The sequence below is a fragment of the Lates calcarifer genome, linkage group LG21 (assembly GCF_001640805.2).
Source record: "Lates calcarifer isolate ASB-BC8 linkage group LG21, TLL_Latcal_v3, whole genome shotgun sequence".
Lineage (NCBI taxonomy): Eukaryota > Metazoa > Chordata > Actinopteri > Centropomidae > Lates > Lates calcarifer.
The window spans coordinates 559,569-574,820 of record NC_066853.1 but is presented as its reverse complement, the minus strand read 5'-3'; the positions used below and the strand labels follow the sequence as shown (position 1 = coordinate 574,820).

Sequence of the window (15,252 nt, the reverse complement as noted above, 5' to 3'; positions counted from 1 at the left end):
ACCATTAACTCAGATTATTTCTATATAGCTCGATGTCAGAAATATTTGCAAATTTGCATCATAGGCCTTTACAATTTGAAAAACATAAAAGAATCAGTACATGAAAATATCTAACAGATGTCATGTTAAGAGCGGGGACATCTAAACCATAGATTTGTAATATTGAGAATCACAATGACAAAACTGAATAAAGAATCAATAAATGTTAAATATATAGTATGGGCAATGAGTTAAACTGTTTCTGATAAAGTGCAGTTTTACATCAGCAGTGTTTGACAATCCAGAGTGAAAACAGTATAATCTGCTGACAATGATAATTTTAATGTATAATCAATTTGCAATTATATGTAAATATAGCTGTAACATGCTGGCAGACAAATAGCTGATTAACCTTTTTTAATGGGTTGAAATCAGTCCTGTTGTTAACAGAGATGTGTGTATTTCAATCATTGTGGTTGGTTTCATTGATGAAGAAGCGCAGTAAATTTCCTCGTGATGGTCACAGAGCCTGTCACTCATTTCCACAATATACCACAATCTGTGATGATTTTTTAATTCAACCATGAAACATGTGCAGTGTACAGCTACTGCAAAACTGTAACAGACCAGTTTTAGATTCTACTTCCACCTGATATTCCTCAAACCTTCATTCCTCAACATCCTCACAGCTCAGCTGTCTTTGTCATGACTTCAGGTTTTCTAAACATTTTTGCAGGTTTTGTTAGGCCCAAAGGTCGGCTGAAACAAGTAGCTTCCTACTGTACCAAACTCCCTGGTATTAACTATAGTTCTGTATTCTGACTGACAGAAATAAGGAGCAGTCAACACAACAACATCAGTAGGAAGAATATCAGCAGCATGAGGACAACAGACTGTGGTGACATCTGCCAAGATTCTGGACATGTTCTGGATAGATTCAGCAAAACCCAACACATCTGCTATGATAACATAAGACCCAAACTCCTAATGATTATCTTGTCTCTTTAGGCCTACCAGTGTCTTTTAGGAATGTCGACATTTTCTTAACTTTTAAAAGCATTTCTATTTATTCAGTAACTTTGAAATAAATCAACCAGTGTCTAATGATCATGGTAATATTTCCTTAAAATATAAACATATTTTTCTTTAATATTAGAGAAGAAAAGTTAAATTGTTTGACTTGTTTATTTAGTAACTTTGAAATGAATTATCAGCATCAACACAATGACTTTGGAAAAAATCTCCCAAACAAACCTCACAAAGAGCAGAGGTGGCTCATCTCTCCCCAAGGTGTTTGTGTCACAATGAAGAGAGAACTGAAAACAAACTGAAAAGATACTGAAATCAATAAAATGATTCAGGCGGTGGGATGAGATTTAACTTGTTTTCTAGAAGTGTCACAGATCAAATCATAGAGTATATGACAACAGTGTCCAAAATAATCTCCCCACACTGACTAATTGTTAAACTTGTCTGAAGAAAATCAGATTACAGGATTCAAACATTAAAAGTTAAACATGTAGAAAAGAAATCAGCAGGTTTTACTTGTTGTTGGTGTTTGGGAGTTTGTCTCTAAACGTGTCCCAGGTCTGCAGGTTGATGATATCAGCTGATGTCCTTGCTGAAACAGTTGACTTAGCACTTTAATATTCTCTGTCTAATGCCCTTATTGGCTGCAGAGACAAACTCCAATACCTCGTCACACTGTTGGTGTGATGGACTGAAAATCCCAGCGAGCAATGACTCACAATGAGACCTAAGACCATTGTTTTGGATTGACAACAAAAGTTTTCATAAACTTTAGTCTGGGACTGAACAAAATATCAAATCATGGAGGGGCCTTTAGGTTACAGACATGCCAGTGGGATACTAATCAGCAGTGGACTGTCCTGGGAGTTACAGTCAGTTGATTCAACAGAACTTTTTATTTGTCTGCTAGATCACTAAACCCAAAGTCAGTCATTACTTTTAAGATGAAATTGTCAGACTGTAGAGTGAAGTTAAAAGTCAAGTCAAAACTATGTGAATCTACATTTTTGACCAATGAAAAAAAAAAGCATTACTTTATAAATGAGAATTAAGGAACAATAAGTCAAAAGTTTGACTCACTATCTCACAACATCCATCAATATTTTCAAACTGTTAATCCAGGTCACAGTAACAGTGGCAGCAGCCCAAGGAATGTGACCCAGATATTCTTCTGACCAGTCGCTTTCTCTAGTTCCTCATGGTGGATCCTCAGATGTTGTCAAGCTCTCCGGCATGCTCTACATGTGCCCCAGGATCCCCTTCTAGTTGGGCATGGCCAGAAAACCTTTAAAGCCAATCTGCCAGGAGGCATCCTAATTGGTTGCTGAAACCACCATAATGGACTCCTTTCAACATGAAAGAGCAGCAACAGCTTCTCAACCTGTCTCTAACACTCTGTTTTCACTTGGTTTGAAAATGTGATCTGTATCTAGACTGCTTTCAGAGTTAGTCTGGCTCACATTGTCTGGGGCCTTGCCGCTGCAGAGCTTTTAACTACATCAGTGACTTCTGCCAGAGGAATGGATCAAGCTTTCCCTAAGTCCTCTAACCCTGCCCCTTCCACAGAGGATATGTCGATTGTGTGTAGAAGCTCTCTCAAATTTCACTTCCAGTAACACACAGTAACCCCACTGAAGTGCAGCAGGTCCTTATAGATCCTGGGTGAAGCTCTGCCTTATCTTCCTGGGTTCACCAAAAACTCACTGAGGCAAAACAAGCATCTTTCTCTTTTGTTTGGCATCTATCGTGGCTGCAGCTGTGGACTTTTGATACCTGGAAATTGCTTCAGGAGGTGCTGGACAATCCATGCTGAAAAGGCTTCCTTCACCGCTGGTGTTCACCAGCATGTTCTCAAATTGCCACCCTGACAGCCACACATAACCTAAACACAGGTCTAAACAGTCGCCTCCATGAAGAGACTTTGAACATGGCATGCTCCATGGACCCACTCTCCCCAGGGATGAAGGAAATAATCTTCCAGAGGTGGGAGTTGAAGAACCTGCTGTAAATGGCCTCAGCCAGACATCCGCCGTTCACCTTCATAACACATTTAGGTTTACCATGTCTGTCTGGCAGCCTCCCCCACCACCTGATCTACCTCAACACAAGATGGTGATTGGTTGAAAGCATACCACAATATTGAATTAGTGTATCATCATTTTCATGTACCATTAGCATTTCATTTTAATCATTACTAATTTCTAATCTATTTTTTTGCCAAAGATTACAGATTGTTCTTTGGTTTCTTAAGCATGGGGCACAGTTTGGACAAAGTGACAGAACATCAGCTTCCTCAGGATGTGCTTTCGGATCTCAGTGATCCTGATGCCATAGATGATCGGGATGAAACAGCTTGGGAACAGAATATACATAGTGCTGAAGGAAACCACAGTGGAGACAGGAAGACCACTTCTGATCCGATACGACAGGAAAGCAATAAGTGCCACAATCAGGCTGATGACCATGACCATAATGTGGGTGATACAAGTATCAAGTGCTTTGATGCCTGATGTACCGGATTTCAGCACAGACCTGAATATCACCACATAGGAGATAGTACTAAAGATGACGTCAGCTACAGGGATGAGGAACACAGTCAGTAACCCCACCAGGCTGTTGATGGCAGTTTTTCCACAGGCCAGCTCCACCAAGGCCATGTGCTCACAGAAACAGTGGTTTATCACATTTGAAGCACAGAATGACAATGTTCCTGCTAAACTCACTAACATTGTGATCATGAGGATGTTTCTGATGAGAAGAGGGATCACAAACTTGAGGAATCCTGGTAAAGCCATGCGTTCATGGTAGTAAAGTGGTGTGCAGATGGCAAAGTAGCGGTCCAGCGCCATCCATACCAAAAATGTGGTCTGAAAAGTTCCCACAAAGTGTATAAAGTTCATCTGAACCAGACAGCCAATCAGAGAGATTCCCCTCCAGTCAAACAAGAAGCTTAGCAACATGTTGGGGACGAAGAACAGTGGGATGCTCAGGGCTACAAATGCCTTGCCGGCAATGAGGATGCACATCGGTGAGTGGAGGCTTCTCTCTGAAATGACAACATACAGCAGCAGGGAGTTGGCTGACAGTGACACAACAAACATGATGGAGAATGGGATGAAGAGGACGGGCCTCAGTGCTCCGAGTTCATTGAAGCCATTGAGGATAAAGTGTTTGTGTGAGGAGATGTTGTCCATCCTCCCTTCCTGCTAAAACCTCCTGATCCAGGGTTTTAGTTTAATCAGCCTGGAAACAGAGAGACACAATGATTATTTTCTGTAAGACAAAATAACTGTAGGAGTGGTCTTTTAAACAGTACAGCAGCCCACCACCAAAATTCAAACCACAGGTTCGGAGGCTTCTTACACTTCTTACACTATCTGGTATCTACTGCCAGGTAACAACTAAATCTAATTTGTTAAATCAGTTTCATTTATAAAGCTCCATATAAGAAATATCACAAATAGGTCTTTGCAAAAAATACAAAAATCTAATTAAGGAGTAGACAGCTAAACCATAGATTTACAATATGGAGAAACACAATAACAAAACTGAGAACAGGAATAATAAATATATAACATCTATAATGATTTAAACTGTTTCTGACTGTTTTGCATTTGTAATGTTTGACAATCCAGTGTGAAAACAGAGTATGATCTTCTGACAATCACATAATGATGTTTTTTTTAATAGTTTAATCAAATGTCTGCAATTATACATGAATGTAACTGTACCATGATTGCAAACACATAACTGATTTAGTTTTTTGTCTTTTCTTCATTTGTTTATGAAATGTTGTTCATTACTTCCTCGCTAATTTTTTTACTGTCTATTACTGAGTCCTAAAAACATATTTTAAATGAAGTTAAAAACCTTCACAGTAGTGAGTTGAAATCAGTCCCGTTTTTGACAGAGATGAACTTATTTCAATTATTGTCATGGTTGGTTTTTAGTGATGAACAAGTGCAGTGATTTGCCTCATTTTGTCTGATCCTGTCTCTTATTTCGACAATATGCCAAGATGATGTTTCAATCAAATCATGAAACGTGCAGTGTACAGCTACTGAAAAACATAACTTCAGATTTTCTAAACATTTTGCAACTTCTGTTAGGCCCAAAGGTTGGCTGCAACAATTAGCTTCCTACTGTACCAAACTCGCTGGTATTAACTATAGATCTGTACTTTGATTAACAGAAAAAAGGAGCAGTCAACACTTCAACATTAGTAGGAAGAATATCAGCAACATAAGAACAACAGACTCTGTGGTGACACCTACCAAGATTCTGGACATACTCTGGATATATTCATCAGAAAAAAGAACACGTCTACTATGATAACATACGACCCAAACTCCTAATGATTATCATGTCTCTTAGGCCAATCAGTTTTGGTGATGTTTCCTGTAGTATTTTTCTTCTATTCAGTAACTTTGAAATTAATCAACAGCAAAAACACAATGATGCACTTTTTGGGAAAAAGAAATCCCAGACAAACCTCACAAAGAGCAGAGGTGGCTCATCTCTCCCCAGGGTGTTTGGTTTCACACTGAAGAGAGAACTGAAGACACACTGAAAAGATACAGAGGTCAATCAAATGATTCCAGCCAACAAAAGAGAGAATTTAACTTGTTTTCACAGAAATGTCACAGATCAAATCACTACAATCAAGACATATGACAATAAAGAAAATGTCTGATAATCCTCCTACACTGTCTGACTGTTGCACTGGTCTGAGGAAAATCAGGTTTCAAGACTCAAACATGAAAAGTTAAACATGTAGAGCTGCTGACAGTTCAGCTCTGAAGAAATCAGCAGGTTTTACTTGTTGGTGTTTGGGAGTTTGTCTCTAAATGTGTTCCAGGTCTGCAGGTCGATGATATCAGCTGATGTCCTTGCTGAAACAGTTGACTCAGCACTTTAATATTCTCTGTCTGATGCCCTTATTGGCTGCAGAGACAAAGTCCAATACCTCGTCACACTGTTGGTGTGACGGACTGAAAATCCCAGTGAGCAATGACTCACAATGAGACCTAAGACCATTGTTTTGGATTGACAACAAAAGTTTTCATAAACTTTAGTCCTGGGACTGAACAAAATATCAAATCATGGAGGGGCCTTTAGGTTACAGATATGCCAGTGGGATACTAATCAGCAGTGGACTGTCCTGGGAGTTACAGTCAGTTGATTCAACAGAACTTTTTATTTGTCTGCTAGATCACTAAACCCAAAGTCAGTCATTACTTTTAAGATGAAATTGTCAGACTGTAGAGTGAAGTTAAAAGTCAAGTCAAAACTATGTGAATCTACATTTTTGACCAATGAAAAAAAAAAAAGCATTACTTTATAAATGAGAATTAAGGAACAGTAAGTCAAAAGTTTGACTCACTATCTCCCAACATCCATCAATATTTTCAAACTGTTAATCCAGGTCACAGTAACAGTGGCAGCAGCCCAAGGAATGTGACCCAGATATTCTTCTGACCAGTCGCTTTCTCTAGTTCCTCATGGTGGATCCTCAGATGTTGTCAAGCTCTCCGGCATGCTCTACATGTGCCCCAGGATCCCCTTCTAGTTGGGCATGGCCAGAAAACCTTTAAAGCCAATCTGCCAGGAGGCATCCTAATTGGTTGCTGAAACCACCATAATGGACTCCTTTCAACATGAAAGAGCAGCAACAGCTTCTCAACCTGTCTCTAACACTCTGTTTTCACTTGGTTTGAAAATGTGATCTGTATCTAGACTGCTTTCAGAGTTAGTCTGGCTCACATTGTCTGGGGCCTTGCCGCTGCAGAGCTTTTAACTACATCAGTGACTTCTGCCAGAGGAATGGATCAAGCTTTCCCTAAGTCCTCTAACCCTGCCCCTTCCACAGAGGATATGTCGATTGTGTGTAGAAGCTCTCTCAAATTTCACTTCCAGTAACACACAGTAACCCCACTGAAGTGCAGCAGGTCCTTATAGATCCTGGGTGAAGCTCTGCCTTATCTTCCTGGGTTCACCAAAAACTCACTGAGGCAAAACAAGCATCTTTCTCTTTTGTTTGGCATCTATCGTGGCTGCAGCTGTGGACTTTTGATACCTGGAAATTGCTTCAGGAGGTGCTGGACAATCCATGCTGAAAAGGCTTCCTTCACCGCTGGTGTTCACCAGCATGTTCTCAAATTGCCACCCTGACAGCCACACATAACCTAAACACAGGTCTAAACAGTCGCCTCCATGAAGAGACTTTGAACATGGCATGCTCCATGGACCCACTCTCCCCAGGGATGAAGGAAATAATCTTCCAGAGGTGGGAGTTGAAGAACCTGCTGTAAATGGCCTCAGCCAGACATCCGCCGTTCACCTTCATAACACATTTAGGTTTACCATGTCTGTCTGGCAGCCTCCCCCACCACCTGATCTACCTCAACACAAGATGGTGATTGGTTGAAAGCATACCACAATATTGAATTAGTGTATCATCATTTTCATGTACCATTAGCATTTCATTTTAATCATTACTAATTTCTAATCTATTTTTTGCCAAAGATTACAGATTGTTCTTTGGTTTCTTAAGCATGGGGCACAGTTTGGACAAAGTGACAGAACATCAGCTTCCTCAGGATGTGCTTTTCGGATCTCAGTGGTCCTGATGCCGTAGATGATCGGGTTGAAACAGCTCGGGAACAGCAGTATACATGGTGCTGAAGGAAACCACAGTACGGCTACAGGGAAGACCACTTCTGATCCGATACGACAGGAAAGCAATAAGTGCCACAATCAGGCTGATGACCATGACCATAATGTGGGTGATACAAGTATCAAGTGCTTTGATGCCTGATGTACCGGATTTCAGCACAGACCTGAATATCACCACATAGGAGATAGTACTAAAGATGACGTCAGCTACAGGGATGAGGAACACAGTCAGTAACCCCACCAGGCTGTTGATGGCAGTTTTTCCACAGGCCAGCTCCACCAAGGCCATGTGCTCACAGAAACAGTGGTTTATCACATTTGAAGCACAGAATGACAATGTTCCTGCTAAACTCACTAACACTGTGATCATGAGGATGTTTCTGATCACAAGCGGGATCACAAACTTGAGGAATCTTGGTAAAGCCATATGTTCATGGTAGTAGAGTGGTGTACAGATGGCAAAGTAGCGGTCCAGTCGCCATCCATACCAGCAATGTGGACTGAAAAGATCCTACAAAGTGAATGAGGAACATCTGAACCAGACAGCCAATCAGAGAGATTCCCCTCCAGTCAAACAAGAAGCTCAGCAACATGTTGGGGACGAAGAACAGTGGGATGCTCAGGGCTACAAATGCCTTGCCGGCAATGAGGATGCACATCGGTGAGTGGAGGCTTCTCTGTGAAATGACAACATACAGCAGCAGGGAGTTGGCTGACAGTGACACAACAAACATGATGGAGAATGGGACGAAGAGGACGGGCCTCAGTGCTCCGAGTTCATTGAAGCCATTGAGGATGAAGTGTTTGTGTGAGGAGACGTTGTCCATCCTCCCTTCCTGCTAAAACCTCCTGATCCAGGGTTTTAGTTTAATCAGCCTGGAAACAGAGACACAATGATTATTTTCTGTAAGACAAAATAACTGTAGGAGTGGTCGTTTAAACAGTATAGCAGCCCACCACCAAAATTCAAACCACAGGTTTGGAGTTTGTTAAATCAGTTTCATTTATAAAGCTCCATATAAGAAATATCACAAATAGGTCTTTGCAAAAAATACAAAAATCTAATTAAGGAGTAGACAGCTAAACCATAGATTTACAATATGGAGAAACACAATAACAAAACTGAGAACAGGAATAATAAATATATAACATCTATAATGATTTAAACTGTTTCTGACTGTTTTGCATTTGTAATGTTTGATAATCCAGTGTGAAAACAGAGTATGATCTTCTGACAATCACATAATGATGTTTTTTTTAATAGTTTAATCAAATGTCTGCAATTATACATGAATGTAACTGTACCATGATTGCAAACACATAACTGATTTAGTTTTTTGTCTTTTCTTCATTTGTTTATGAAATGTTGTTCATTACTTCCTCGCTAATTTTTTACTGTCTATTACTGAGTCCTAAAAACATATTTTAAATGAAGTTAAAAACCTTCACAGTAGTGAGTTGAAATCAGTCCCGTTTTTGACAGAGATGAACTTATTTCAATTATTGTCATGGTTGGTTTTTAGTGATGAACAAGTGCAGTGATTTGCCTCATTTTGTCTGATCCTGTCTCTTATTTCGACAATATGCCAAGATGATGTTTCAATCAAATCATGAAACGTGCAGTGTACAGCTACTGAAAAACATAACTTCAGATTTTCTAAACATTTTGCAACTTCTGTTAGGCCCAAAGGTTGGCTGCAACAATTAGCTTCCTACTGTACCAAACTCGCTGGTATTAACTATAGATCTGTACTTTGATTAACAGAAAAAAGGAGCAGTCAACACTTCAACATTAGTAGGAAGAATATCAGCAACATAAGAACAACAGACTCTGTGGTGACACCTACCAAGATTCTGGACATACTCTGGATATATTCATCAGAAAAAAGAACACGTCTACTATGATAACATACGACCCAAACTCCTAATGATTATCATGTCTCTTAGGCCAATCAGTTTTGGTGATGTTTCCTGTAGTATTTTTCTTCTATTCAGTAACTTTGAAATTAATCGACAGCAAAAACACAATGATGCACTTTTTGGGAAAAAGAAATCCCAGACAAACCTCACAAAGAGCAGAGGTGGCTCATCTCTCCCCAGGGTGTTTGGTTTCACACTGAAGAGAGAACTGAAGACACACAGAAGTCAATCAAAAGATTGGGCTAGTGAAAAGAGAAATTTAACTAGATATGTCACAAATCAAATCATTACAATCAAAATATATGACAATAAAGAAAATGTCTGATAATCCTCCTACACTGTCTGACTGTTGCACTGGTCTGAGGAAAATCAGGTTTCAGGACTCAAACATGAAAAGTTAAACATGTAGAGCTGCTGACAGTTCAGCTCTGTAGAAATCAGCAGTTTTACTTGTTGGTGTTTGGGAGTTGTCTCTAAATGTGTTCCAGGTCTGCAGGTCGATGATATCAGCTGATGTCCTTGCTGAAACAGTTGACTCAGCACTTTAATATTCTGTCTGATGTTCTTATTGGCTGCAGAGACAAAGTCCAATACCTCGTCACACTGTTGGTGTGACGGACTGAAAATCCCAGTGAGCAATGATTCACAATGAGACCTAAGACCATTGCTTTGGATTGACAACAAAAGTTTTCATAAACTTTAGCCTGGGACTGAACAAAATATCAAATCATGGAGGGGCCTTTAGGTTACAGATATGCCAGTGGGATACTAATCAGTCAGTGGACTGTCCTGGGAGTTACAGTCAGTTGATTCAACAGAACTTTTTATTTGTCTGCTAGATCACTAAACCCAAAGTCAGTCATTACTTTTAAGATGAAATTGTCAGACTGTAGAGTGAAGTTAAAAGTCAAGTCAAAACTATGTGAATCTACATTTTTGACCAATGAAAAAAAAAAGCATTACTTTATAAATGAGAATTAAGGAACAGTAAGTCAAAAGTTTGACTCACTATCTCACAACATCCATCAATATTTTCAAACTGTTAATCCAGGTCACAGTAACAGTGGCAGCAGCCCAAGGAATGTGACCCAGATATTCTTCTGACCAGTCGCTTTCTCTAGTTCCTCATGGTGGATCCTCAGATGTTGTCAAGCTCTCCGGCATGCTCTACATGTGCCCCAGGATCCCCTTCTAGTTGGGCATGGCCAGAAAACCTTTAAAGCCAATCTGCCAGGAGGCATCCTAATTGGTTGCTGAAACCACCATAATGGACTCCTTTCAACATGAAAGAGCAGCAACAGCTTCTCAACCTGTCTCTAACACTCTGTTTTCACTTGGTTTGAAAATGTGATCTGTATCTAGACTGCTTTCAGAGTTAGTCTGGCTCACATTGTCTGGGGCCTTGCCGCTGCAGAGCTTTTAACTACATCAGTGACTTCTGCCAGAGGAATGGATCAAGCTTTCCCTAAGTCCTCTAACCCTGCCCCTTCCACAGAGGATATGTCGATTGTGTGTAGAAGCTCTCTCAAATTTCACTTCCAGTAACACACAGTAACCCCACTGAAGTGCAGCAGGTCCTTATAGATCCTGGGTGAAGCTCTGCCTTATCTTCCTGGGTTCACCAAAAACTCACTGAGGCAAAACAAGCATCTTTCTCTTTTGTTTGGCATCTATCGTGGCTGCAGCTGTGGACTTTTGATACCTGGAAATTGCTTCAGGAGGTGCTGGACAATCCATGCTGAAAAGGCTTCCTTCACCGCTGGTGTTCACCAGCATGTTCTCAAATTGCCACCCTGACAGCCACACATAACCTAAACACAGGTCTAAACAGTCGCCTCCATGAAGAGACTTTGAACATGGCATGCTCCATGGACCCACTCTCCCCAGGGATGAAGGAAATAATCTTCCAGAGGTGGGAGTTGAAGAACCTGCTGTAAATGGCCTCAGCCAGACATCCGCCGTTCACCTTCATAACACATTTAGGTTTACCATGTCTGTCTGGCAGCCTCCCCCACCACCTGATCTACCTCAACACAAGATGGTGATTGGTTGAAAGCATACCACAATATTGAATTAGTGTATCATCATTTTCATGTACCATTAGCATTTCATTTTAATCATTACTAATTTCTAATCTATTTTTTGCCAAAGATTACAGATTGTTCTTTGATTTCTTAAGCATGGGGCACAGTTTGGACAAAGTGACAGAACATCAGCTTCCTCAGGATGTGCTTTCGGATCTCAGTGGTCCTGATGCCATAGATGATCGGGTTGAAACAGCTCGGGAACAGCAGGTACATGGTGCTGAAGAAAACACGAACGGCTACAGGGAGACCATTTCTGATCCGATATGACAGGAAAGCAATAAGTGCCACAATCAGGACTGATGACCATGACCATAATGTGGGTGATACAAGTATCAAGTGCTTTGATGCCTGATGTACCGGATTTCAGCACAGACCTGAATATCACCACATAGGAGATAGTACTAAAGATGACGTCAGCTACAGGGATGAGGAACACTGAGATCAACCCCACCAGGCTGTTGATGGCAGTTTTTCCACAGGCCAGCTCCACCAAGGCCATGTGCTCACAGAAACAGTGGTTTATCACATTTGAAGCACAGAATGACAATGTTCCTGCTAAACTCACAAACACTGTGATCATGAGGATGTTTCTGATCACAAGCGGGATCACAAACTTGAGGAATCTTGGTAAAGCCATGCGTTCATGGTAGTAAAGTGGTGTACAGATGGCAAAGTAGCGGTCCAGCGCCATCCATACCAGCAATGTGGACTGAAAAGATCCTACAAAGTGAATGAGGAACATCTGAACCAGACAGCCAATCAGAGAGATTCCCCTCCAGTCAAACAAGAAGCTCAGCAACATGTTAGGGACAAAAAACACCGGGAGGCTCAGGTCCACAAATGCCATGCCGGCAATGAGGATGCACATCGGTGAGTGGAGGCTTCTCTGTGAAATGACAACATACAGCAGCAGGGAGTTGGCTGACAGTGACACAACAAACATGATGGAGAATGGGACGAAGAGGACGGGCCTCAGTGCTCCAAGTTCATTGAAGCCATTGAGGATGAAGTGTTTGTGTGAGGAGACGTTGTCCATCCTCCCTTCCTGCTAAAACCTCCTGATCCAGGGTTTTAGTTTAATCAGCCTGGAAACAGACACAATGATTATTTTCTGTAAGACAAAATAACTGTAGGAGTGGTCGTTTAAACAGTACAGCAGCCCACCACCAAAATTCAAACCACAGGTTTGGAGTTTGTTAAATCAGTTTCATTTATAAAGCTCCATATAAGAAATATCACAAATAGGTCTTTGCAAAAAATACAAAAATCTAATTAAGGAGTAGACAGCTAAACCATAGATTTACAATATGGAGAAACACAATAACAAAACTGAGAACAGGAATAATAAATATATAACATCTATAATGATTTAAACTGTTTCTGACTGTTTTGCATTTGTAATGTTTGATAATCCAGTGTGAAAACAGAGTATGATCTTCTGACAATCACATAATGATGTTTTTTTTAATGGTTTAATCAAATGTCTGCAATTATACATGAATGTAACTGTACCATGATTGCAAACACATGACTGATTTAGTTTTTTGTCTTTTCTTCATTTGTTTATGAAATGTTGTTCATTACTTCCTCGCTAATTTTTTACTGTCTATTACTGAGTCCTAAAAACATATTTTAAATGAAGTTAAAAACCTTCACAGTAGTGAGTTGAAATCAGTCCCGTTTTTGACAGAGATGAACTTATTTCAATTATTGTCATGGTTGGTTTTTAGTGATGAACAAGTGCAGTGATTTGCCTCATTTTGTCTGATCCTGTCTCTTATTTCGACAATATGCCAAGATGATGTTTCAATCAAATCATGAAACGTGCAGTGTACAGCTACTGAAAAACATAACTTCAGATTTTCTAAACATTTTGCAACTTCTGTTAGGCCCAAAGGTTGGCTGCAACAATTAGCTTCCTACTGTACCAAACTCGCTGGTATTAACTATAGATCTGTACTTTGATTAACAGAAAAAAGGAGCAGTCAACACTTCAACATTAGTAGGAAGAATATCAGCAACATAAGAACAACAGACTCTGTGGTGACACCTACCAAGATTCTGGACATACTCTGGATATATTCATCAGAAAAAAGAACACGTCTACTATGATAACATACGACCCAAACTCCTAATGATTATCATGTCTCTTAGGCCAATCAGTTTTGGTGATGTTTCCTGTAGTATTTTTCTTCTATTCAGTAACTTTGAAATTAATCAACAGCAAAAACACAATGATGCACTTTTTGGGAAAAAGAAATCCCAGACAAACCTCACAAAGAGCAGAGGTGGCTCATCTCTCCCCAGGGTGTTTGGTTTCACACTGAAGAGAGAACTGAAGACACACAGAAGTCAATCAAAAGATTGGGCTAGTGAAAAGAGAAATTTAACTAGATATGTCACAAATCAAATCACTACAATCAAAATATACGACAATAAAGAAAATGTCTGATAATCCTCCTACACTGTCTGATTGTTGCAGTGGTCTGAGGAAAATCAGGTTTCAGGACTCAAACATGAAAAGTTAAACATGTAGAGCTGCTGACAGTTCAGCTCTGTAGAAATCAGCAGTTTTACTTGTTGGTGGTGTTTGGGAGTTTGTCTCTAAATGTGTTCCAGGTCTGCAGGTCGATGATATCAGCTGATGTCCTTGCTGAAACAGTTGACTCAACACTTTAATATTCTCTGTCTGATGTTCTTATTGGCTGCAGAGACAAAGTCCAATACCTCGTCACACTGTTGGTGTGATGGACTGAAAATCTCAGCGAGCAATGACTCACAATGAGACCTAAGACCATTGTTTTGGATTGACAACAAAAGTTTTCATAAACTGCAATCTGGGATTGAACAAAATGTGAAATTACGGCGTGGTCTTTAGGTTACAGAGATGACCCTGGTGTTACTAATCAGCAGTGGACTGTCCTGGGAGTTACAGTCAGCTGATTGAACAGAACTTTTTCTTGGCTCAATCAAAATCACTACATTTAAAATGACATTTTCAGACCTTAGACTTAAGTACAACCCTTTAAATCAAAAGTATGAGAATTTACATTTCTGCCAAATAAAATCAGAAGGCATCCTAATCAGCTGATTGAACCACAACGTTGGATTTATTTCACCACTGCCTCTCTTTTGTAAATGGTAATCAACATGCCCATTTGCTAGTCCACAGACAATGACCCTGACTTCTAAACAACACTGAAAACCAACATGCACTCTGTGGAGGAGGAAGAGTCTGATGTCCTTGTACAACCGAAGTGAGAGTTGTGCCTGTATTCTTGATGCAACACTTTTTCAGTGGGTGTTGGACTCGATCCTATTTGTGATATTCATGGTTCAGGGTCAGTACCTCCAAATCTGAGGCCATGGTTCTCTGCAAGAAAATAGTGAATTTCTTCATCCTGGTTAGGGATGAGTTGCTGCTTAAATTGATGAAGTTTAAGAAACTTGGAGTCTTGTTCAAGAGTGAGGGTAGGATGTACCAGTTGATCTATGTTTCAACTCTCATGGAGTTAGTGGATGAAAGAATGAGATTGCAGATACACATGGCACATCCAACTGA

General features: G+C 40.2%; 2 protein-coding genes and 2 pseudogenes across 2 annotated transcripts in view; all 4 read right to left on the bottom strand.

Annotated features, from left to right (window-relative positions):
* or55e1 (odorant receptor, family 55, subfamily E, member 1) overlaps nucleotides 1-15,252 on the bottom strand; it is a 134,693-nt gene that overhangs the window by 24,148 nt on the left and 95,293 nt on the right.
* On the bottom strand, nucleotides 2,190-4,213 carry LOC108902873 (olfactory receptor 52N2-like). The gene has a single exon (XM_018704882.2). The coding sequence runs from the start codon at nucleotides 4,200-4,202 to the stop codon at nucleotides 3,255-3,257; it is 948 nt and encodes a 315-aa protein (XP_018560398.1). The 5' UTR covers nucleotides 4,203-4,213; the 3' UTR covers nucleotides 2,190-3,254.
* LOC108902835 (olfactory receptor 52K1-like) lies at nucleotides 7,557-8,510 on the bottom strand (annotated as a pseudogene).
* On the bottom strand, nucleotides 10,663-12,733 carry LOC108902836 (olfactory receptor 52N2-like; annotated as a pseudogene).